General features: G+C 40.7%; 1 protein-coding gene and 1 long non-coding RNA gene across 4 annotated transcripts in view; one reads left to right on the forward strand and one right to left on the reverse strand.

The window, feature by feature from the left end:
• LOC120534449 (gastrula zinc finger protein XlCGF26.1-like) overlaps positions 1-19611 on the reverse strand; it is a 34273-nt gene extending 14662 nt beyond the window's left edge. The window contains exons 1-2 of the mRNA XM_039762028.1: positions 19548-19611; positions 12526-12971 (exon numbers count right to left, since the gene is read on the reverse strand). Of these exons, the coding sequence (XP_039617962.1) occupies positions 12526-12934 (409 nt within the window). The 5' untranslated portion in view covers positions 12935-12971; positions 19548-19611. The remainder of the gene's footprint in view (positions 1-12525; positions 12972-19547) is intronic.
• Positions 19612-19619: 8 nt separating this feature from the next.
• The window catches only part of LOC120534470, a 43974-nt gene continuing 37643 nt past the window's right edge, over positions 19620-25950 (forward strand). For 2 of the 3 annotated variants that reach the window (XR_005634757.1, XR_005634755.1), the window contains exons 1-2: positions 19620-19723; positions 21788-22098. This is a non-coding gene — a long non-coding RNA (uncharacterized LOC120534470). The remainder of the gene's footprint in view (positions 19724-21787; positions 22099-25950) is intronic. The other variant, XR_005634756.1, reaches the window with a different exon arrangement.

The following is a 25950-nucleotide window of genomic DNA, read 5'->3' on the forward strand; positions in this document are numbered from 1 at the left end:
GTAAAAATCATGCTGCTGTGCTTTTCCGAATGTAGAATAAAAGATAAATAATACCAGCTAATTAAATGAGATCAGTGCTATCACGTGTTGTCACCGATTAGGAATCTGGTTGGAACAAAAACCTGCAGCCACAGGGGGTCCCCAGGACTGAGTTTGAGAACCCCTGGTTTATATCAAAGTGATCATCAGAAACCATTTATATGGCGACCAGATCATATTTAAAATAGTGTTATCCTTGGATACAGAAAAAAAAAGCATTTGATAGAGTCGAATGGGACTATCTGTCCACAACATCACACAAATCTGGGTCTGGCCCAAATCTGTCTACAAGGATAAAATTATTTGAATGCCTCAGCTCATATTAACAACTCAAAGTAGCACAACATTAGTCTAGAATGTAATAATCGAGAACGGTGGATCATGTTGGGTGAGGCATGGGTGGCATGGGTCAAAAAAAAAATTGCATGCTCTGTAAAGGTGTGGTATCGTTTATGTAACTGAAGGGGTGCATGTTGTGGACACAGAGGGGTTGTCAATAACTTGTCTCGCAACCCCCTCGCGATCATCGAAGTCTGAAAATACTGCCTGGACACCGTCTGTAAAAATGAAGGGGCATATTTTCTGGACACCAAGGGGAACCATACCCTTTGAGCGATCAAACAGTACAAAATGCCCGCAATGGACACCAAGGGGCACCGTCTTTCCGCCATTCCCCACCCAGGGCTCTAAATGGACTTTTACTTCAGTGGGAATTAATTACCAGAGAAGGACTCATGCCGAGAAAATCACTATAGGAAGATGATATGGTACTTTATATGTTGGACGTGGGTTATCTTTAATCAAATTATCTTTACCGTTTGTGCTTAACACATTAGCAGAATTTCAAAACACGTCGAGACTCAAATTTAATTTGAATAAAAGTGTGCTTAGTCCAGTGAACTGTCCAGCACATCATAACAGATTGAACATCTATCTATTCATTCTGTGAAAACAGTGTAAATATCTAGAGATAAACATTACAAGTAAATACAAAGATCTTTTTCAACACAGTTCTGGTAACAGTATGGAAAATAAAATTCAAACAAGTCATTAACAAAAGATCTACCCTCCATTTTACTTTAGCAGGGAGAATCAATACAGTCTAGATGAACATCTTGCCAAGCTACTATATCTATCTCAGAGCATCCCTACATACATCCATCCATTATCCAACCCACTATATACCAACTACAGGGTCACGGAGGTCTGATGGAGCCAATCTCAGCCAACACAGGGCACACACACACACACCAAGCACACACACTAGGGACAATTTAGGATCGCCAATGCACCTAACCTGCACGTCTTTGGACTGTGGGAGGAAACTGGAGCACCTGGAGGAAACCCACGCAGACACGGGGAGAACATGCAAACCCGTGTCTCCTAACGGCGAGGCAGCAGCGCTACCACTGCGCCACCGTGCCGCCCCTTACATACATCAGCAAATTATTCTTTAAGACACTAGACTTAATTATAATCTAATTTATCTGGAATTTGAGACATTCACATATTCAAAGGGTGACTTTACAAAGACCTAAAGCAGAAGGTGGCATGGCACGGACTAATTTTCCATTTTGTTACTGGATGGCAAGCATCCACATTATAAAGACCAGGAAATTGGCACAAAGTTATTAATTTACAGCAGCCTGGTTAACAATGGAAATCAAATCTTGGTCTACATCTTCTTTTTATGCCCTATTTTGTGTCCAATAAATACTAAATAGACCAATAATCCAGTCATCCACCAATCACTTGGAATATGAAACCAATGCGGGATGCGCTTCAAGACAAAGAAGCTTTTTTCTATTGCTCCTCTACATGATAATCACCTTAGTCAGCCTTCTCAGACCTACCCAGTATTTAACCCTTGGACAATGTCTGGGATTAAGACACTTAAAGTGTATATGGCTGTTTTGTCTTGGTAGAGTGATATATTGCTCTACTTTCCCCTTTTGTATTATTAATATGTAGCCTTTGTCAGAATGCCTCAAATAATCCCAGACCTACCACTGTTTATAAGGTATTATACCATATAACTTCTCCCCACCTTTCTTTCTACATCTATAACCTCAGTCAATTAGGTGTAGTAAAAGACAAACAGGAGTTAAGTTACAATTTAAACAATATATTATTGATAATATTCATAAATAAAAACAATATGCAAAGTACATTTGAATATTGGCAACCATACAACCTGATAAATGGTGTTGTGTAGTTTCAGGCAGCACACAGACTTATTAGTTACTTAAAATATCTCTAGTTAAGGCATCATTTGTGGTCAGCTTTCTTCAGAACAGGCCGCATGCCTGTCTCAATATGGCTGCCGAGCTGTGCTCTTCATTGTGTTGCTCTTGTCAGTTCATGGTGTGAGATGCTTTTTCATCAGATGTTAGTAAGAGAGAGAGAGAGTGAGGTTAAGCATACAAATTTATAGATTCTCTGTCCAACCCCTAAAGCAGGCATGTCAAACTCACTACCACTGGTGGGCCGCTTCGACTGCCATACGTAAGGCCAGCGGGCCGCACTGTAACAAATACTATTATACTATTATACAAAGTTACTGTAGCTTCCTTTCCAATACTGAAAACTTTAAAAAATGTAACACTTAAAGTTTAAAGAAAAGTAATTTATTCCCATACACTCTCCGTACAACAGCATACAATTAGAGTCTTAGCCTCTTAGCTAGGTCCTTATATTATTATATTATATTCATTGCTTATATAGGAGTCTTACAGTCTGAGATTTATTTCTTTTGTCCTGACACTTGGCATCTCTTGTTAGTAACCAGTTCATCAATATCAGGCTTGAAATCTTGTGCAGCTGCAACTTTTAAGAGGGATGAAAGGTGCTCGACAGTAAGTCTTGAGCGATGAGGGGTTTTGGTAGCTTTCATTAATGAAAACAATTGCTTACAAAGGTAAGTGCTTCCGAACATAGACAGTACTCGCGATGCCAACTTATGGATCTGCACATACGAGGGTGGCAGGTAAGCATACAAGCCTGGCACACCAACTTCGTTGTATTTTGCCTTCAGAATAGAATCTGACTGCAGTTCAATTGACTCTATTTGGATATTCTCAGGCGCATTCTCAACGTTGTAAGAGAACAGCCCAAAGTCCTGTTGGTGTGGACTGAAATCACGAAAACGCTCACTGAATTCATTGCTCAGTAATTCAAGTTGGAAAACAAATCCTCCAAAAATCAAATTTTACTTTACTACGTTTTCTTTAAAGTTTATATTGTAAAATAAGCCGATATGCAAAAAGCCACCTGACCTACACTAATTTTACAAACTCAAAATCACAAAAATCTGTTCATAAACAACTCACCAACTTCTCGCGTCCACTTCAGATCTTCAGGTGCAGTCTGCATTAACTGTTCGTTACAATACTAGCACAAAATTACATAAAACTAGAGCAAAAAAAATGAAAATATGCGAGCTATTACTACTCGTGATGGTCAGTTCTGCCCAGTGGCCAGTCACAGCAGCCCAGCCAGCAGTGTAGCCTAGCAGGGACAGCGCTAGGCTTGTGGAGGCCCTGGGCAGAGAAAGAATCGGTGGCCCCTTTACCCGACAATGTCAATATGGTATCTTATGCACGGCGGATGGCCGTGTCCATCGCGGACACTGCATAGCTACCTCGTGCTCACGACACGCTTCTATATGCGCGTGTTCATAACTTGAAAACCAAGTGGCGCCCCATGATATTCTCATTACGGCAGAACGTTATAATACTACATATAGCTTACTGCTCCGACTCTAGCGACATTAGTAAATACAGCGTACTAATTAACAAGAAACACAATGTTTTTAGGCCACATTGCCGTCAGCTATGTCGTTATTTTCTCTTTCTGTTTTATATTCAATATACAGTGGTGTGAAAAACTATTTGCCCCCTTCCTGATTTCTTATTCTTTTGCATGTTTGTCACACAAAATGTTTCAGATCATCAAACACATTTAACCATTAGTCAAATATAACACAAGTAAACACAAAATGCAGTTTTTAAATGATGGTTTTTATTATTTAGGGAGAAAAAATCCAAACCTACATGGCCCTGTGTGAAAAAGTAATTGCCCCCTGAACCTAATAACTGGTTGGGCCACCCTTAGCAGCAATAACTGCAATCAAGCGTTTGTGATAACTTGCAATGAGTCTTTTACAGCGCTCTGGAGGAATTATGGACCACTCATCTTTGCAGAATTGTTGTAATTCAGCTTTATTTGAGGGTTTTCTAGCATGAACCGCCTTTTTAAGGTCATGCCATAGCATCTCAATTGGATTCAGGTCAGGACTTTGACTAGGCCACTCCAAAGTCTTCATTTTGTTTTTCTTCAGCCATTCAGAGGTGGATTTGCTGGTGTGTTTTGGGTCATTGTCCTGTTGCAGCACCCAAGATCGCTTCAGCTTGAGTTGACGAACAGATGGCCGGACATTCTCCTTCAGGATTTTTTGGTAGACAGTAGAATTCATGGTTTCATCTATCACAGCAAGCCTTCCAGGTCCTGAAGCAGCAAAACAACCCCAGACCATCACACTACCACCACCATATTTTACTGTTGGTATGTTCTTTTTCTGAAATGCTGTGTTCCTTTTACGCCAGATGTAACGGGACATTTGCCTTCCAAAAGTTCAACTTTTGTCTCATCAGTCCACAAGGTATTTTCCCAAAAGTCTTGGCAATCATTGAGATGTTTCTTAGCAAAATTGAGACGAGCCCTAATGTTCTTTTTGCTTAACAGTGGTTTGCGTCTTGGAAATCTGCCATGCAGGCCGTTTTTGCCCAGTCTCTTTCTTATGGTGGAGTCGTGAACACTGACCTTAATTGAGGCAAGTGAGGCCTGCAGTTCTTTAGACGTTGTCCTGGGGTCTTTGTGACCTCTTGGATGAGTCGCTCTGCGCCTTGGGGTAATTTTGGTCGGCCGCCACTCCTGGGAAGGTTCACTACTGTTCCATGTTTTTGCCATTTGTGGATAATGGCTCTCACTGTGGTTCGCTGGAGTCCCAAAGCTTTAGAAATGGCTTTATAACCTTTACCAGACTGATAGATCTCAATTACTTCTGTTCTCATTTGTTCCTGAATTTCTTTGGGTCTTGGCATGATGTTTAGCTTTTGAGGTGCTTTTGGTCTACTTCTCTGTGTCAGGCAGCTCCTATTTAAGTGATTTCTTGATTGAAACAGGTGTGGCAGTAATCAGGCCTAGGGGTGGCTACAGAAATTGAACTCAGGTGTGATACACCACAGGTAGGTTATTTTTTAACAAGGGGGCAATTACTTTTTCACACAGGGCCATGTAGGTTTGTATTTTTTTTTGTCCCTAAATAATAAAAACCATCATTTAAAAACTGCATTTTGTGTTTACTTGTGTTATATTTGACTAATGGTTAAATGTGTTTGATGATCAGAAACATTTTGTATGACAAACATGCAAAAGAATAAGAAATCAGGAAGGGGGCAAATAGTTTTTCACACCATTGTATATTGGCGTGGCGGCCCTGTGCAGGTGCACAGTTTGCACGTGCCTAAAGCCACCCCTGCTACAGCCTAACACTTCAGTTGTGATGTTGTGGATCATTAACTTTGGTCAAGGCTCGTGGCTATACTAGCAGATGATGTTTCCAGTACCATAATGCCATGGGAAAACGCACTTTTGTCAGAAGGCAGAAGTAAGAAGAGTCAATAAGTAACACCGAAGATGCAGAATGATTTGATCACAAACGATAGTAATCATTTTGTACAAGTTCAATGCTAAGTAGGATCTGTCATGAGGGCCACACAGATTTCTTTTGCAGGCTGCATGCGGCCTGGGGGCCACGTGTTTGACATGCCTGCCCTAGAGCCAATAGGACGTCATGTTAATTAAAGGCTTCTGATACAAGCCAGTTCCAGACAGCCATACTTCAGACCAATGAGGGAATAGAACATCTTCACTCCCGCCACCAAACCATATGTTGAGCTAAAGTTTGCCAGTTAGACAACCTGGCTTTGTGTGGAGGATGAGAGAAAGACTCTAACAGAGAAACTTTCGCTTCAAGCACTTAGCCCAACTCTGTCGTAAAATTCACTTTTGGAACTTAGTTTACTAAGTTTTTTTGTTTACTAAGTTACAAATAAAGACATACAAAATATTTATCAAATTATATGCAAAATCTCACATCACAGCAATGGCTAATGTATTATTTGAAGAAAACCTTTCCAACATTTGTGTGAAATTTACACTTGTATTACAATGTATTTTATAGTAAAATTAGTACAGTGGATCCACTGCCACGTCTCTCAGGTCAGCAGAGACAGACGTCTTAACTTGCGACACCTGGACATTCAGGGCAGCAGATCCCTACTTGACAATAGCATGTTACTATATTAAAGACGACTCGGCATCTGCGTCAGATGTGTTGCAGACAAGTGAGTTGTATGCCAGTCACAATGGGTGCAACTTCGCTGCTTATATAGCTGGCTGTTGTTCCAAAAACGTTTCTAGCATCTCCAATGTGCCATTCTATTGCGTGACCGTATCAGTCACCAGTTTGCGTGTTGGCAAGTTTAATAAACGTTGCTTTCTATTTAAGCATGTGGACAGCTGCACTGCTACGGTAGAAAAAGTTTGCAATGTGCCTCACCCGGCCAAGCAAGTGGGCAAGCTGTACCACACAGTTCACATTGGCGGTGTTATCAGCCTCGATGTCTGGTTCTTTTTCTTTTACGTACCATTCATCCAATGCCGCTGTCAACAAGCATCAGCTCTAGATCCTCATTTAAAAATGGCTTCCTCTTTGTCTGAGGAATTAATGTGACTACTACAAGTGAGCAACTGAAGATAAGTGTAACCAGTAGAATTATAGAAAGACATAAGTCTCACCACTGTATCTTTACTTTCGACTAATTGAAGATTATTTTAATTGTCCAGAAGGGAAATCTATTTGGCTAACAGTTTAGTTGAAGGGTGCCTACATACAGATTCATAACACATGAATAGCATTCATTATTTAAGAAGCAGGATTTGATTTAATAATAAAATTATTTGTAAGATTATATAGATGTTATATAAAGAAGATGCCAATGCATTGTATTAAAATGACGAGCCCCCATAATATGAGTGGACACTGATGTGGCAATATGCAAGTTAGTTAAATTATGGTGAGTTTTGAATGAGTGCAGTGCTATGAAAAAGTGTTTTTTTTTGATGCAATGATATTTTGTTCCACATCTTCCACGTACGGATGTTAACAGTTCACTGCTAATCAAGTATTTCTTCATAAATATCGTTTCATGCTTATGCATATGTTATGAAGTCTCTGTAGACACCCATCAAATAAAGGGTTACTGAAATTTGTCACATTATTTTAATGTCCTCTGTGCATGGTCAAGTAATCTTTTAAAAAGCCAGCACTTCAAATATATCAGTGCATGTTAATTTAGTCAAGATAAAAATCAATAACAAATCAAATTGGGGTATTGTGTATCAAAAACTGAATCGTGAGATCAGTGCCAATACCCAACCTTACTGAATATATATGGGTTGGAGATGGTGGCACTGGCCAGAAAGCAGGAGACTGAGCTGGAGGTGGCAGAGTTAAAGATGTTAAGATTTGCGTTGGGTGTGACGATGATGGACAGGATTAGAAATGAGGACATTAGAGGGTCAGCTCAAGTTGGACGGTTAGGAGACAAAGTCACAGAGGTGAGATTGCGTTGGTTTGGACATGTGCAGAAGAGAGATGCTGGGTGTATTGGGAAAAGGATGTTAAGGATAGAGCTGCCAGGGAAGAGGAAGGCCTAAGAGAAGGTTTATGGATGTGGTGAGAGAGGACATGCAGGTGATGGAGGTGACAGAACAAGATGGAGAGGACAGGAAGATATGGAAGAAGATGATCCGCTGTGGCAACCCCTAAATGGGAGCATGGGAGCAGCAGAAAGAAGACGAAGACTGAATACCACTCTTAAATTCATCCAGTTCTTATAAGGTTCCTGGTACCATCTCCCTCTACTTCCTGTGTTTTAGACAATTCTGCACACATCTACATACTACACCATGGACTTTCACTTCTTTTAGTTTACCTTATTACTTATCTTGATTTTCAAAAAGCATTTGATATCACATGCACCACTTTGTTCCTTCCTAAAAGAATTCAAGCATATTAGTAAAACATGACTTCCCTCATTTGAATCCAGGCTGACTGTTAAGGAAAACTCCTGTACTTGCCATGTTTTCCTCAATATTTTCCTTAATAATTCCACCCATTAATTTATCCGTGACACATATGAAACTTACTGACCTAAAGTTACTTGAATCTGCCCGGTCACACTTTTTATATAAAGAGATAATGTTTGCCATTCTCCAGTCCATACAAATTTCTCCAGTGCGCAGTGACTTGTTAAAAATATGTGTCTCATAGGTTTACATCTGTACTCGCTAGCCTCCTTAAGCACTTGAGGATAAATATCATCTGGTCCTGGTGATTTGTTTGATTTCAGCCTATTTAACCTGAGCAGCATTTCTCTTTCTACAATTTCCAAATCCCTCAGAACCTCCTTAGTAGTCCCTGTTACCGCTGGGAGGTTATCCACTTCCTCACACGTGAAGACGTCAGAATAGTGCAAGTTTAGAGCATCTGTCTGTATCTTTTAATTCCCCTTTACTATTCCTGATGCACTTCACCTCCTCCTTGACTGTTTTTTACTGCTAAAATACTGAAAGAATCTCTTTGACTCGTCTTTTACCTTATCTGCTATATTCCTCTCTGTTTGTTAGCCTCCCTGACATCCTTCTTACTGGTTGCCCTCTTGCTCTCATAAGCCCTACGTATAGTATTGGAGTTATTAATCTTGTATGACTTATTCTGCTGTCCATTGCTACAATGCCAGTTACTGATTCAGTGATTTGTTGGCTTCTGCAAACGCCTTCTCTTCCTTCCACAAACACTACACGTTTAAATGCAAGTAACTTTTCCAAACACTTACCCACCTTTGCTCTCATGTGGGGAAAACAAAGAAGCAAAAAATACCCAACTAAAGGTAAAGCTATAAATAATCTACCTACAACTGAACACCAGCAAAACCAAGGAGCTGGTGGTGGATTTTAGGAGGCCCAGGCCCCTCATGGACCCCGTGATCATCAGAGGTGACTGTGCAGAGGGTACAGACCTATAAATATCTGGGAGTGCAGCTGGATGATAAATTGGACTGGACTGCCAATACTGATGCTCTGTGCAAGAGAGGACAGAGCTGACTATACTTCCTTAGAAGGCTGGCGTCTTTCATCATCTGCAATAAGATGCTGCAGATGTTCTATCAGACGGTTGTGGTGAGCGCCCTCTTCCACGCGGTCGTGTGCTGGGGAGGTAGCATAAAGAAGAGGGACGCCTCATGCCTGGACAAACTGGTGAGGTAAGGCCAGCTCTATTGTAGGCACGGAACTGGACAGTTTGACAGGAGCCTGCTCAGCGCCTGTCGCTCTGCCACAGATGTCAATCATGGAGAATCCACTGCATCCACTGAACAAGATCATCTCCAGACAGAGGAGCAGCTTCAGCGACAGACTGCTGTCACCATCCTGCTCCACTGACAGACTGAGGAGATCGCTCCCCCACACTAAGCGACTCTTCAATTCCACCCCTTAAACGTTAACATTATACAAAATTATTGTCTGTCTGTTATATATTCATTGTTATCACTCTTTAATTTAATATTGTTTTTTTATCAGTATGCTGCTGTTGGAGTATGTGAATTTCCCCTTGGGATTAGTAAAGTATCTATCTACATCTATCTAATCACACACAACTACTTTTCAGCAACAAAAAAATATATGTTTTTAGGAGTACAAGCTGTATTTAATTCACTCTCACACAGAACACACAGCATTTTTCATTTCAAAAAGATGAACAAAAACATTTTGAAAGGCCTGGCTGTCCATCAATCCATAGAAAGCAAAACTGTCTTAAAAAATGGAGGAGATTAATTACTGGAGTGACCATTTTGCAAAGTTCACAGAAAAAGAGCAGAGGTGAAAAGAGTCAAACCCGTGAAAATCTCTAAAATTTGCCAAAGCCTCTGTCCACGTGCAGGACAATACAAAAATAGTGTCTATGAAAGGACAATACCAAGGATATCACTGCTATCTAACAAAAGCATCACTACAGATATCAAACTTAAAAAACAGCACCTAGGTGTTTCAGAGCAGACAATGTTCATTGAATAAATAAGACCAAAGTTAGATTCTTTTCGAGCTAAAAGAGCACTGTACAGCAATACCATCACTCCATGATGCAAGAAGCATCATGGTTTTGGGTTGCTTTGCTCTTTCAGGCCTTAGAAAGCCTGGTATCATCAAGGAAAACACTGAATACAAAATGTTACCAAGGAATATGACAGGAGAATGTCCTAGTAGAAGACGTTTAACACAACTTGTTTGATGAACCAAGACAATAAGACAAAACAAAAGGAAGAAATCAAAATAAGGAAAATTGAGTTCTAGAAAGGCTAGAGTCGAGCTCAACAAAAATGGAGGTGCTGCGGCCCACCTGACTAAAGAGATGCAATCAGGAAAGGGGTCTTGGAAATAAAGGAACATAAAATGGTTTGGAAAGGAGCAATGGGCTACAATTCAAGGCTTATCAGCATGTGACATACAATGTTGGGAGAATGCTATTACTGTTAAAGAAGGGTCAGCCAGACGGGGTGGGTGGTGTACAGAGAGTGGACTGTGAATGTTCAAATGACGTGCTCAAGGCTGAAAAAAATAATCCAATTGTTTGTGTGTTATTAGTTTAAGGTGACTGACTTGGCCTGTTACTGGGGCTTAGTTGAAGTTCAGACCACATTGTTCTGAGGAATTATTGCAGAAATCCAGGGAATTCTAAATGAATTACAAACCTTTTCCTGCAGCTGTTATTCTTTATATCATCGTTTACGGAGGACAGGATTTGGACTTTTGCAGAAATTCAACATAAAGTCAGTATAATGGAAGAATAACAAATTGCTCAACCTTACAACATTAGTGTAGATGAAATCTCAAACTACATTTAAAGTCAAGTCAAGTTAGGGAGCATGCACTGGTACAGTGCGTTGCCGCACCCACTAGATGACGAAACAACTCGGGATCCCAGTTGGCAACCCCCCCAGGTAGACACACGGTCCAGTCCCACCCTCCAGAAATGACCATCAATATGCCGCTGCCAGGTGTTACGTGGGCGACCCCTTGGCCTGGTCCAGCCACTCGGGTCCCCAACAATGAGGATCTTATGAGCTGGATCACCCTCAGGGAAACAAGCCACATGGCCGTAGTGCCGTAACTGACGCTCCCTCACAATGTGACTCATTCGGGACTCCGTGAGTAACCACTCATTCGACACAAAGTCAAACCAACGATACCCAAGGATTTTCCGGAGAGACACAGTACCAAAGGATACTGTATAGCGTCCATGTCTCGCAACCACATAGCAAGACAGGAACACCAGGACTCTAAAGACTTGGACCTTCGTCCTTTTGCATAGATATTGGGAGCGTCCCACACCCCTTTCCATCGACCTCATGACCCCCCCATGCTCTCCCAAACCAGCTACTGACTTCATAGGAAGAGTTACCAGAGGCATGAATGTCACTGCCAAGGTAAGTAAACCTCTCGACAAGGTCGACACTCTCTCTGCAGACTGACACACTGTTAATGGCTCTGCCCAAGAGGTCATTAAAGGCCTGGATCTTGGCTTTTATCAGGACACTCGCAAGCCCAGAAACAGATTCCTCACTCAGTCTCTCGAGCACCCCGATCAGAGCCTCCATTGTCTCCGTGAAGATCACAGCATCGTCAGCAAAGTCGCAATCCATGAATCTTTCTTTACCAACAGATGCCCCACAGCTGCTGGACCCCACGACCTGCCCAACACCCAGTCCATACAAGCATTGAACAGAGTAGGAGCAAAAACACACCCTTGATGAACCCCAGAATCAACTGGGAAAAACGCAGAGGTCCTGCCTCCACTCTGTACAGCACTCACAGTACCAGTGTACAGGCCGGCCATGATATCCAGCAACCTCGAGGGGATCCTGCGAACCCTCAGGTGTCCCACACGGCAACTTGATCAACTGAGTCGAACACTTTGCAAAAATCGAAAAAGGCTGCAAAGAAACTCTGCTGATATTCGCTTTTGCACTCCATGAGAACCCTCGGTGCCAGGATGTAGTCAGTGATAGACTTCTTGGGCATAAAACCAGACTGTGCAAGTGATCACAGATCCTATTGAGGACGACCCTAGCAAGGACCTTACCCGGCACTGAGAGTAGTGTTATCCCCCTGTAGTTGCTGCAATCCAGGCAATCACCCTTCCCTTTCCAAATAGGGATGACATGTCCCGTTTTCCAGTCAGTTGGGACAACATTTAAACACATTTTAAACCTCATCAGATTCACTCATCAAAACCACAAGGCCCACCCTTTCAGGCCCATAAAATCCAAAACTAAAGCTTACACATTTTTATTTTACACTTACTTTTTAAAGGCTTCTTTATAGCTGGTGGCTGATTTTCATGAGTTCTAACAGATGTAGTATCCTCAGTCCTCTTTGTGTCAGACTGTAATGGTTCAGACTTCACACTGACAGAAGGCTCTGGAGATGAGCAGTGTCTGTTTTGAGAAAAGTCCAACCTGGTCACCACTCCATCAAGATCTTCTTCCTTGAGATTCTCCACACTTTTACATTTGGGCATCTCAATACTAACAGACTTCTCTTCTGCCTCTTCTTTGATGTCAACTGACCCCAGGTCACTGTCTCCTTCCTTAATGCCCCAACTCTCCTGTTTATGGTGGTCAGACTCCCATTCACAGTCCACCTCCTTAATATTTATGGACCTTTTCTCCATGATTGTGTCAGCGTCAAACGCCTCTTCTTTCACATCCATTCAGACGTTAAAGTAAAAAGCAGCTTTTTCTAATTCTCTGCAGAAAGAACAGAATATAACTTCATTAAAACTCCATCATATAGATCCAAAGACACTTGCATGTCATTTTTATGACAGCCTCTCAGTTACATTTTTTGGCAAAATTGACAGTTCAGAGCATGTTAATAGTAGCTCATTGCTCTTTATTTCAAATACTCAGATGCAAAAGAAACTTAGGAGTGGAGTGAAGGTCCAACAGGCAGGGACAAGTAGACCATCTTACATAGTTGTGGTTCAGTAAAATTTGTCTACTTGAATTAAACATACAGTGCTGTTCCAGAATTGTGTTAGCACTTATGCTAATGAATGTTTAACAAGTATGGTGACAGGATTGTGTTAAGAAATAGATATACCAAGAAGAGGAAGATGAAAGAGGAACTTAACTTTGCAGAAACATACAGCCTGTGACATTAGAAGAGAACTGAGTGAAATAAGACGTTGGCCAGATTAGGCTGATATGTGCAACTGATGATGCTAATCTTCTGTTTTGACGGTGTGCAATGCAAACAAGGCCTGGAACCAACTACCACACAAAGCAAAGTCAGATTTGCTAGTGCACTAAACTTGTGGATCTTTAGAAAGTGGAAGAAAAACAAAAACAAAACACAACAGGGGAAACATGGAGACTGCACAGGGGCAGTTAATAACCTGAGGGTTCAAATTCAGACTGCTGGAGCGGTGAGGCAGGAACACCAACCTCAAATCATTAATCACTTCTATACTACTCATTAACAGGCATCACTGCTTGGACTTTACCACCAAAACGTAAGACTTTGTAAAATTAATTTGACTAAAACAACACAAAATATGTCATTTTCAATCAATTTACAGAAATGTATGCATAGATAGATAGATAGATAGATAGATAGATAGATAGATAGATAGATAGATAGATAGATAGATAGTCCCTTATCTACCGTATCTACAGTGGTGTGAAAAACTATTTGCCCCCTTCCTGATTTCTTATTCTTTTGCATGTTTGTCACAACAAATGTTTCTGATCATCAAACACATTTAACCATTAGTCAAATATAACACAAGTAAACACAAAATGCAGTTTTTAAATGATGGTTTTTATTATTTAGGGAGAAAAAAAAATCCAAACCTACATGGCCCTGTGTGAAAAAGTAATTGTCCCCTTGTTAAAAAATAACCTAACTGTGGTGTATCACACCTGAGTTCAATTTCCGTAGCCACCCCCAGGCCTGATTACTGCCACACCTGTTTCAATCAAGAAATCACTTAAATAGGAGCTGCCTGACACAGAGAAGTAGACCAAAAGCACCTCAAAAGCTAGACATCATGCCAAGATCCAAAGAAATTCAGGAGCAAATGAGAACAGAGGTAATTGAGATCTATCAGTCTGGTAAAGGTTATAAAGCCATTTCTAAAGCTTTGGGACTCCAGCGAACCACAGTGAGAGCCATTATCCACAAATGGCAAAAACATGGAACAGTGGTGAACCTTCCCAGGAGTGGCCGGCCGGCCGACCAAAATTACCCCAAGAGCGCAGAGACGACTCATCCGAGAGGTCACAAAAGACCCCAGGACAACGTCTAAAGAACTGCAGGCCTCACTTGCCTCAATTAAGGTCAGTGTTCACGACTCCACCATAAGAAAGAGACTGGGCAAAAACGGCCTGCATGGCAGATTTCCAAGACGCAAACCACTGTTAAGCAAAAGAACATTAGGGCTCGTCTCAATTTTGCCAAGAAAAATCTCAATGATTGCCAAGACTTTTGGGAAAATACCTTGTGGACTGATGAGACAAAAGTTGAACTTTTGGAAGGCAAATGTCCCGTTACATCTGGCATAAAAGGAACACAGCATTTCAGAAAAGAACATCATACCAACAGTAAAATATGGTGGTGGTAGTGTGATGGTCTGGGGTTGTTTTGATGCTTCAGGACCTGGAAGGCTTGCTGTGATAGATGGAACCATGAATTCTACTGTCTACCAAAAAATCCTGAAGGAGAATGTCCGGCCATCTGTTCGTCAACTCAAGCTGAAGCGATCTTGGGTGCTGCAACAGGACAATGACCCAAAACACACCAGCAAATCCACCTCTGAATGGCTGAAGAAAAACAAAATGAAGACTTTGGAGTGGCCTAGTCAAAGTCCTGACCTGAATCCAATTGAGATGCTATGGCATGACCTTAAAAAGGCGGTTCATGCTAGAAAACCCTCAAATAAAGCTGAATTACAACAATTCTGCAAAGATGAGTGGGCCAAAATTCCTCCAGAGTGCTGTAAAAGACTCATTGCAAGTTATCGCAAACGCTTGATTGCAGTTATTGCTGCTAAGGGTGGCCCAACCAGTTATTAGGTTCAGGGGGCAATTACTTTTTCACACAGGGCCATGTAGGTTTGGATTTTTTCTCCTAAATAATAAAACCATCATTTAAAAACTGCATTTTGTTTTTACCCGTGTTATATTTGACTAATGGTTAAATGTGTTTGATGATCAGAAACATTTTGTGTGACAAACATGCAAAAGAATAAGAAATCAGGAAGGGGGCAAATAGTTTTTCACACCACTGTATCTATCTATCTATCTATCTATCTATGTGACAGACAAATTTTGTATATACAGTGGAATCTGAAAGCATTCAAAAACCCCTTCACTTTCCACACACTTTGCGTTGTAGATTTTATTTTAAAAGGATACATTTACCATTTTTGCCTTTCAATATACACTCAATAACCTATAATGACAATGTCAAAATGTATTTTCATCAAGGTTTGCAGATTTATTAAAAATCAGCTGATTTCAAACTGAAATCTCTCATTTCTACAGAATAAGTATTTAGACCCTTTGCTGTGGCACTCCAAATTATCTTGCTTCTCAGTCAAGGCAGTGGGCTCAATCACAATTTTGCCTAAGAACACAGCCATGAATAAAGAATGGGACCAAAACATCCTCCGAGAGCAACTTCTCCCAACCATCCAAGAACAATTTGGTGACCAACAATGAACAATCCAGCATGATGGAGCACCGGGCCATAAGGCAAAAGTGATAACTAAGTAGCTCGGGGAACACAACATTGAAATTTTGGGACCATGGCCAGGAAACTCCCCAGACCTTAATCCCACTGAGAACTTGAGAGGCGGGTGGACAAACAAAAAGCCACAAATTCTGACAAACTCCAAGCATTGATTATGCAAGAATGGTAATGTATGGTAGAGTAGAAGCCACTCTTGAACAAAAGGAGTATCACAGACCACTTGAATTTTGCCAAACAGCATTTAAAGGACCCAGAGCAAGAGGAAAAAGATTCTCTAGTCTGATGAGATGAAAAAATTAACACTAAAGGTAGAAGAACTTCAAGCACTATGTCTGGAAAAGAACAGGCCCTGCTCATCATCTTCCTAATATTAACCCTACAGTGAAGCATGGGGGTGACAGCGTCATGTTATAGGATGGTTCTCAGCAGCAGGTTTAGGGACAGGAGTCAGAATAGAGAAAAGGATGAAGGCAGCCAAACACAGAGAGGTCCTTGAGGAAAATTTGCTCCAGAGTACACACACACACAATCTCAGACTGGGACAACTCTTCACCTTTCTGCAAGGCAATGACCTGACGTATACAGCCAAAAGAATGCTGGACTGGCTCAGGGCTAAGTTTCTGAGTGTCCTTAGGTGGTCCAGCCAAAGACCACACTAAAACCCTGTGGAGGGACCTGAAGATGGCAATTTACAGATTATTCCCATATGTTCTAATGGAGCTTGAGAGGATCTGCTGGAAGGAATGTGCTGAACTGCACAAATCTAGGTGTGCACAGCTTAATGTGACTGACTTAGGAAGAATCAAAGCTGGAATTGCTGCCAAGGGGGCCTTCTACAGAGTACTGAATTAAGAGTCTAAATACATTAATGAGATGGAGATGTTTAAATTCACTTTCAAAAAAGTTACAAACCTTTCTGAAAACATGTTTTCACATTGCCATTATGGGTTATGGAGTGTAGATTTTTGGGCAAACGTACCCATTTAAAATATAGGCCCCTTACCTGAGGGAACCTTACTGGCCACAATGGATGCTGAGGCACTGTACACAAACATCCCCCATGATGATGGCATATTGGCATGTGAAACGTACCTCAGACAACATGATTTACCCACAAAGTCAGTAATAGAAATGATAAAATTCACTCTGACACGTAATCTATTCTCTTTTTGGACAAGATTGCTACTTGCAACAAATGGGGACTGCAATGGGCTGTCGGTTTGCACCTCACTATGCAAACCTATTTATGGCAAAATTGGAGGAAGATTTCATGTCAATGTGCATCTTAAAACCAAAGTTTTATCTCTGTTACATAGATGACATCTTTATAATCTGGACTGCCAGTGAGAAGGACCTCCTCCATTTTCATAATGAATATAATTCTTTTCACCCCAACATAAAGCTGCATTACTCAAAAACAGAAGTCAGCTTCCTTGACACCACCGTTCAACTAAAAAACAACACCCTGGTAACTTCTGTTTTTCACAAACCAACAGACAGACGGACCTACCTAAGAAGTGACAGCTTCCACCCCAAGCATATAAGGCGCTCCATTATTTTTAGCCAAGCAATACGGTACAATCGTATTTGCTCAGACCCGACAGACCGGGATCAACAACTGCAGGAGCTCAGACAAGATTTCATCAAACAAAACTATACCCCCAAAACAACAGACACTCAAATAAGAAGAGCTACTGCCATACCCAGAGAGAACCTTCTGGAATATAAAAACAAAGACAACAAGAACCGCATCCCCCTTGTTGTCACCTACAACCCACATCTTGAAACACTTCCAAAGATTATAAAAGAACTTCAGCCAATGCTAAACAACAACCAAACACTAAAAAATGTATTTCCTGAAACTCCCCTCCTGGCATGCAGACAACCACCAAACCTTCAGCAACTTATTGTCCGAAGCTCCCTAAATGAACCGACAGAAAATGGCACATCATCCCTGCCTAGAGAAAAGACGTGTGCCCACATTTACAATACAGACCATATAGTTATACCACACTGTCGACTTGAACATCACATAAAGGGGTCATTTTCCTGCACATCATCTAATGTGATCTACCTAATTCTCTGCATGAAATGTCCTGACACTGCACTCTATGTGGGAGAAACTGGACAAACACTCCGCCAGAGAATGAATTTTCACAGGTGCCACATATGTTCCTGTAGCGGCCCACTTCAACAGCCATGGACACTGTGAGAGGGACTTTAAAGTCACAGTGCTTATGGGCAACTTCAAAACACAGCAAGAGAGAATAGAATGGGAAGTTAAGCTCATGTTAAAACTGAATACATTACAACATGGCTTGAATAGAGACAAGAGTTTTATGGCCAGGTATGAGAACTGTTTGCATCTCTCAGACTGACACAGACCACCTGTCTACAGACCCATATTGTTTTGAAAAACTCATCACAAACTTCAAAGGACTTTGTTGGACAGTTATCTTATCCAAAGATCTTGACCATACATTGTTCTTCTCTCTCTTGTTAAATTAATCTTAGCCTGAATGAATCTATTATATTTTTGACATTTAAGGTTTTTCATTTAAAGATTCACCAATGTTGTTTCTTGTCCTAGTGTGTCTCCAGTTTCTGGATTACATCTCGCCTGAAGAAGGGGCCCAAGTTGCCTCGAAAGCTTGTATATTGTAATCTTTTTAGTTAGCCAATAAAATGTGTCATTTTTCTTGGCTTTTCTCCCTATTTAAAATTAAATGTACAACACAATAAATTATGCAAGAAGAGAAGGCCTAAATACTTCCTGAATCCACTGTATATACACACATAGCGATGCTGATGGCCAACCTTTGCTAGTTATTCATATTCAATGTATAGTATAGAAACAAACTGTTAAGCGCTTCAATTTTTCCCACTCTGCATATTTGTATTCCCAGTTCGTATCCACACCTACTCTGCTGCATAGTCCCGGGCTCCACTTTTTTCAGCTAGTTTTTCTCTTTTACTGATCAGAAGTGTGAAGCCCAGCTGACCCCTGACTGCTGGTCACCAATTCCTCTATCGTGTTTTAACGGGACACCGTGGATTAAAAGGAGAAATGAAGGCAGAACTCAAATCGCTGTTTGTGGAATGGGTACGAGGGGGAAACGACTGAAGATGAATGGTGGTGGTGGTAGTGGTGGTGATGATGATGATGATAAGGAGGAGATGGCGGCGATGAGATGTACAAAATTGACTCGAAAACGGGAAGTAAACTTGAGACACAGACACCAATGACTAGGGTTACCACTTTTAATATAAAAAAAATAAGGGACGCATACTGCAGCGGGGGCCACATCCCTTGGGGGCCAAGCGCAATTTCATTCTCAAATAAGGGACGATTCCGTATTTTAAAGGACGGGTGGCAACCCTACCAATGACTGAATAGGTATCACGCAGGCGGCCACAAGGGGATTCACTCGAGCAAAGTTAAGTGATAGGCTGATGGATTCAAACGCGCTGCTCGCCTCTCATTCAGGAAGATGTACAGTAACTCTGACTGGCGCGAATAAAATCTCACACATTCATATAAGTGGCATTCCTAGACCCCAAGCACTTACCCTCAGTCTGTATCTCCGGCATCGGAGTTTTGAGGTGAAGGCTTGTAGCGAAAACTGCAGCGTGACGTCACAAAGCGCGACGGAAACTCTTGCAAGTGTGCCGCAAGGCGGTGAGGTATAAAGTTGCTGTTGAGCGCGAACAAGTGTATAGATAATCACCGAGAGATAGAGAAAGGGTAAGTAAGGGGGGGAGGAGACACAAACGTTTAACTTTTGCCGAAATTTGCCGCTGAGTTTTTAGCTGTGTCGCTATGTTCTCTTTCTGTTTTATATTCAATATGCCAAAGGCCGCCCTGGCCAATCGACCTACCACTGAACGTTGTTCGAGTGAATCCGCCTGTATCTTTAATAATCCGATAAACTGCGAATATCTGAATATTTTCTTCCGTAAACCAAAAGGAGCTCAAATGTATAATCTCAGTAAACACGATTAGTAAAATATCAAGTAAACTAGCACCACTGTGTAGTTTAATTTATTAATGTGATCCATAGCAAAACTAGAGCGGATAACACGAGCAATCGTACTTTTACAATCGAATGTCCGCTTTTGACTTTGAATAAGGCCTTTTTGTAAATAAATGTGAAATATTGGAATAGCGACATTCAATCTGAGGACCCCAGTGTCCTGTGTGTGTTTTAGACAATTCTGGGCGACAAACGTGTGCCCTATGTACATATTTTAGTGTGCTTTGCACACATCCAAGTGGGATTTATTTTACTAATGTTTGAATTCCATTCCGTATCTGAAATTCTACTTCTATTTTTTTTTTTTTTTCTCTCATGGTCAAGTGCGATTGTCTAGTGGTAAATTCCTTATGCCGAATATTTACCAGAAATGTGCAGAATTGCCTCGGATATGGAGATGCTGGTAGAAAGCGAGGAGAACTAGAAATGTTTATACAGTACATTTAAAAAAAAAAAAAAATGTGTAGGTGATATTTTACGATTTCTGTTCTCTCTCTACTCCCAACACCCCGGGATTCCCTGTGCAGAAAAAATAGCAAGTTGTTGCCTGTTTTAACAGCAGTGAGGAGTCGGGTTTTATAGTAGTACTTTTAGATTATGCATTATTCTTTGAATACAATTCAGATATATTTATAAACTAACTTCAATGTCCATACATTTTTTGAATGTACAAAACTAAAAGGCGAGTCAGATTATATCTGCTATTTTCCAAACTCCTAATGAAGATTTTGCAGCTTCCCTTACTAGACGAGCGAAGTTCAACGTCCCAGGAGTTGGTTTGTATTGCCATGGTCTAAAATACCTGATCCACGTCATTCTTGCCTGCCATTGTACCTGGTGCTGACACGGTACCAGTCACCCACACCAGGTGACTGGAGGCAATAAACCCAGGCAGGAGGAAGCGTTAATTGGTCTTTATTCTCTATACATTTTGCATGCAAGAAGTAGCACTCCAAGTGGCACACACACCAAGCTGGCAGTGAATACGTGTTACAAAGAGAAACTGGTGCCATGCTCTTTTATACATTAATAGTTCTAGTACAGTTCCAAGGAACTCATTATATTGGCAAAAGACCTTTAACATTATTGGTTACATTCTGTTGTGAATGGGATATGGCAGGCCAGTAATACCTTAAATGGTCCCAGCTGACCCCGATCAGTGACCTGTGCACCCCCTTTCTCAGCAGTCCATATTTAATTAGAAGGTCAGTTAGTTTTTCGCTCTTACTCAGATGTTGCAATGTCTTATGTACAGACAGGTTCCAGCTTCTTCATCTGCTTACCACAAGTTCCTGTTTAGAGCTGTCGGTTAACTTGACCACAAGAACATCTGCAGTTTATTCTTACCTAAAGACTTTGTATAGACTTCCTGCTACAGGGTACTAATTTTGAAGCAGTTTAACAGTAAGCACTTTGACATTTTATAATATGTGAATTCTAAAAGCATTAATATATTGTGTAAACTTTTAGCAATGTTTAATCTTTAAACATAAGCACAGAAGAATGAGAAGTTGTTTCTGGTATTTTTGCTCCAAGTGAGGTTCACTTTGATTTAATTAGAATTTTCATGAGGAGGATGGTGATGTCTTGTTCTTTGTTTGGTCATTGCACCACGATGCTATAAGTTATCTTCTCTGTAGCATGTGTCTTCAGACACCTCATCTTGAAGGATGAACTTTAACTGAGAGGGTACCATTAAAAAGAAACATAAATGTTTTGTTGTGTTGTTCTGAATGGTGCAGGTTTGATGTAATTAAATCCTGTTCTTTCAACAGCAAGGCAGAAGCAGCTGCCATTTACTGTAATTGCCAAGATGAATGTGAAAGTGGAGACATGCGAGATATCTTGGACATAATTGCTGTGCAAATTAAGGAGGAAGAAGAAGAATGTGGAGAGAAGTCTGTCTGGTATGAACCGGGCAATCCTGGCAGTATGGATGACAATCATGAACTGGTAGCTGTGGGCATTAAAGAAGAGGCAGAGGAGATGCATTGAGCTTAACATGCTTCACGCTTATATGTTTGTGCAAGATCTAACTCTAGGACTCAAGAGGATCAAACATCACCTACACATCAGTCTAAAGAAAGTAAGTGTAAATTAAAATGGCATGAATGTTTTAAGGTTGATGGTATTTGCTTGAAGTTGGGGTTTCATGTTTTTAATTTGAAAATGCTCAGAGGTTTAATATTTTATTGCATACTGAGAGGGCCCGTGGTGGATGTTTGCCAACTGGCAGACCAACCACATACGTTACCTGGTAGGTAACCACCCACACAATCAGATTGAGACTCGGACTACGGATGCTGTGTGTGTGTGTATGTATATACAGTAATCCCTCGCTATATCGCGCTTCGACTTTCATGGCTTCACTCTATTGCAGATTTTAAATGTAAGTACATCTAAATATATATCACGGATTTTTCGCTGGTTCGCGGATTTCTGCGGACAATGGGTCTTTTAATTTATGATACACGCTTCCTCAGTTTGTTTGCCTAGTTGATTTCATACAAGGGACACTATTGGCGGATGGCTTAAAAGCTACCCAATCAGAGCATGTATTACATATTAACTAAAACTCCACAATGCTATAAGATATGCTTCCCGTGCGGTGCTCGATTGTTTGCTTGTCTCTCTCTGCCTCTATCTCACCCTCTCTGACATTCTCTGCGCCTGACGGAGGGGGTGTGAGCAGAGGTGCTGTTTGCACAGAAGCTGTTTGCCTAGTGGATACGAACGCACCTCTAAGAGATGCCGGCCGCTTTATCACGGTGCTTCCAAAAACGCACTTATTGATTTTTTTGATGGTTTGCTTTAATCTCTCTCTCTCTCTCTCTCTCTCTCTCTCTCTCTCTCTCTCTCTCTCTCTCTCTCTCTCTCTGAAATTCTCTGCTCCTGAAGAGAAGATCTATTTGCATTCTTTTAATTGTGAGAAAGAACTGTCATGTCATGGAACACAGTTTAAACTTTTGACTAAAGGGTGTTATTTTCATGTCTAGAGGGCTCTAATAATGTTAACAGTGTGGGAGAGTTTATAAGGGCTTAAAATATATAAAAATAACTACACAAACATATGGTTTCTACTTCGCGGATTTTCATCTATCTATCCTCGATCGAGGAGGGATTACTGTATATCTCTATCTCTCCTCTTTAATAAAACCCCTGTGTGTGCATGCGCAGGGCCGCGCACGGCACCGTGGATGCACACAGTGAACGGCCTAGCCATGGCCGCGTGTGATAAACAAATAAAGGACATCATTGCTGGGGGGAGTGCTGATTGGGTATCGCGACCGCGAACATAAAATCCATTGCTGGGGAGACGCCACACATACAATAATCAGCTGCACGCCACCACAGATTAAAATACTAGCTGGGGAGACGCCACGCATTACATCAGTTGCTGGGGACACTCTGCTGATTGCCCACTGTTGTGACAGAAAATTAGTCCTATTACGGACGTCAAAGCCAGTATTACTGTCGGAGAAAATTGCAGACATTTTACGGAAATACAAACCAGTATTACTGCGAGAGAAAATTTAAAGGCACACAATACACTGGCGCATATTACAGCCACATACAAGCCAGTATTACTTTAAGAGAAAATATTACGGACGTATCTACTAAGAACATGCAACACAAAAAAAAAGGACACGTCAAGTAGGACAAAAGACAGACAATCAAATCCTATATAAGCAACATCTCCTGGAACGGTCAGCTCAACAAGTAAACGTCAACGAAAGAGAGGCTGAAGGATAACAAAAAATACGAGCAAATAGATCGATTGAAGAACAAGAAAATGAGCGTCAGAAAAACGCAAAAAGAGAGAGACTCAGAAGAGCAAACCTTACAAAAAGTTGGCATTTACTTGCCAGAACCAGTATTCGGCCACGGTCAGTTATATGTTGCATTATCAAGAGTTAGAAGTTTTCCAGATGTTGCTGTCAAGGTTGTAGATGGTCCAGAACAAGGCAAACTGTTGCCAAACTCGGACAGAATATTTACAAGAAATGTTGTCTATAATGAAATTTTATAGAAAGATTTCATGAGGTAAAAAAATTTGAAAATTTTTCCTAAATATATTCTTCAGATATTGTGTATTACATATTGTTACAAAGGTTTACACTAAGGCAATATTAATTATACTTGCTGTATTGTCACACGTTTCTATTTTATTTTTATTATTATTTTACTTTAGGCTTCTTTGTAAAAATATTTTTGACAAAATAAAATTAACACCACAAACCGAATAAGGTCAAGGTCCCTTTTAATATAGACTGTTCCTACTAATGTTTGTGCGCTACTGCTCTAGTGCCCGTTATTGTAACGGGCTTAATGTCTTTTATATATGGTTGGATGGATGGCCTAGGCATTATATGGAATGCCAAAAATTGGACGTCAATGTATGAAACGATTAATATGTCACAGATTTCCTCGGCATTCTATGTAATGCCAAAAGACAAACCGGCAAAGTCTAAAATACTTCCGCTAATGACGTTACTAATGTCAAGTGGCAAAGCACGTGATTTTCGACACTTGCCTCAGATGGAGAATTGCTCATTTGTATTTCTGTCTTTGTTCAGTAGTGACAAAATACACTACTTTGAATTTGCTCAGCAAAGACTCTAGCCCATACTGTGCTGTATGAAAATGGAAGAGCAAGCTGTAGTGTCCGAGAAGGAATCGTGGCATGATGACATACAACGACGATTCTAAGTCCTATACTTTTATTTTGTATTTCTTTCATTTTCATATACATCTTTTCAATAAAAGCCTTTTAATACTTTGCCTAAATAGCATTTGTCATTCTATATAATGCCTAGGTATTGCATACAATGCCTAGGGAAAGTATATATAATATTTAAAATAATTTGGATATTTCTTACTTGGCCCAAAAACGCCAGGCATTCTATACAATGCCTGCTTTTCATACATTGCCGGTGACATAAGTTGCTAACTTAGCAACATATTTTATCAGTTCTTGAATGGTTTTTAGGGGTTCAGGCCTAAGTGGTGGGTAGTAAGGATCAGCTGTGTTCTGTTTTGTCATCATTTTCAAATTCTGGTCTCCCCAGGGGAATGTTTCTGGTAGGTTTGTGAATGTATTCTGTGAGCATGGGAGAGAAGAGGCTGAACCCTGCCATTTTGTAAAAGCTTTGTTTATCACATTAAGGGAATACCCCAACTCTCACCCTTGGGGTGCTATAAGAATTTAAATATCACTTCCCTTTTCACAATCCCTCCCAAGATAGGATCATAAGGGTATTTTGTGGATCGGGAGAAGGTAAATGCACAGACGGCAGTGTAATGTAGGCAAGAAAGAGCAAACCTCAGGGTATCTCTGCAAAGAAGTGATCTTAATCTCCAGCAAACTGGAGTTCCTGCCTAAACCCAATCCTTAAATTGTCATTTTCACCCCAACAATACTAGCAGTAATCCCAGCTAATGCAGTTTTTCTGTTAAAGTCCAGTTTTAATTTAGAGTTTTAGCAACAAATGGGGAGAGTGAAGCTGCCACTGTTCTGTTGTAGCTTGTCAGATGAAAGTAGATGTGACTGAGGCGTCTGTACTCTGCCAGAAAGCAAATGGGCATTTTGTTTTCCATTTTAATTAAAAATACTTTTCCAGTCAATTGTAAGGACAGGAACTCACTTCTCAAATATAAAGGGTTCCATTGTGTCCTCATTGGTACAACTTAATCTGGCAGTTCATTTGCAGACAACATTTTCTAACCCTTAGAAAACAAATCTGCAAAGTTGCAAGGAGGTTTGACTAGTGACCATGCACTTGTAGCACTGTCCCATTTAGGTATACTGTATATTAGACTAGCTGTCCCCCACGGATCTGCCCATGTAGAAGTGAAAGAGGACAAACTTTAGAAATCAATTTAAAAAAAAAAAAGTAAATAAATAAAAAGAAATGTGATTCTGGCAAAGCGGAAGGTA

Source organism: Polypterus senegalus, chromosome 8, assembly GCF_016835505.1.
Source record: "Polypterus senegalus isolate Bchr_013 chromosome 8, ASM1683550v1, whole genome shotgun sequence".
In the NCBI taxonomy this organism is placed as follows: Eukaryota; Metazoa; Chordata; class Cladistia; order Polypteriformes; family Polypteridae; genus Polypterus; species Polypterus senegalus.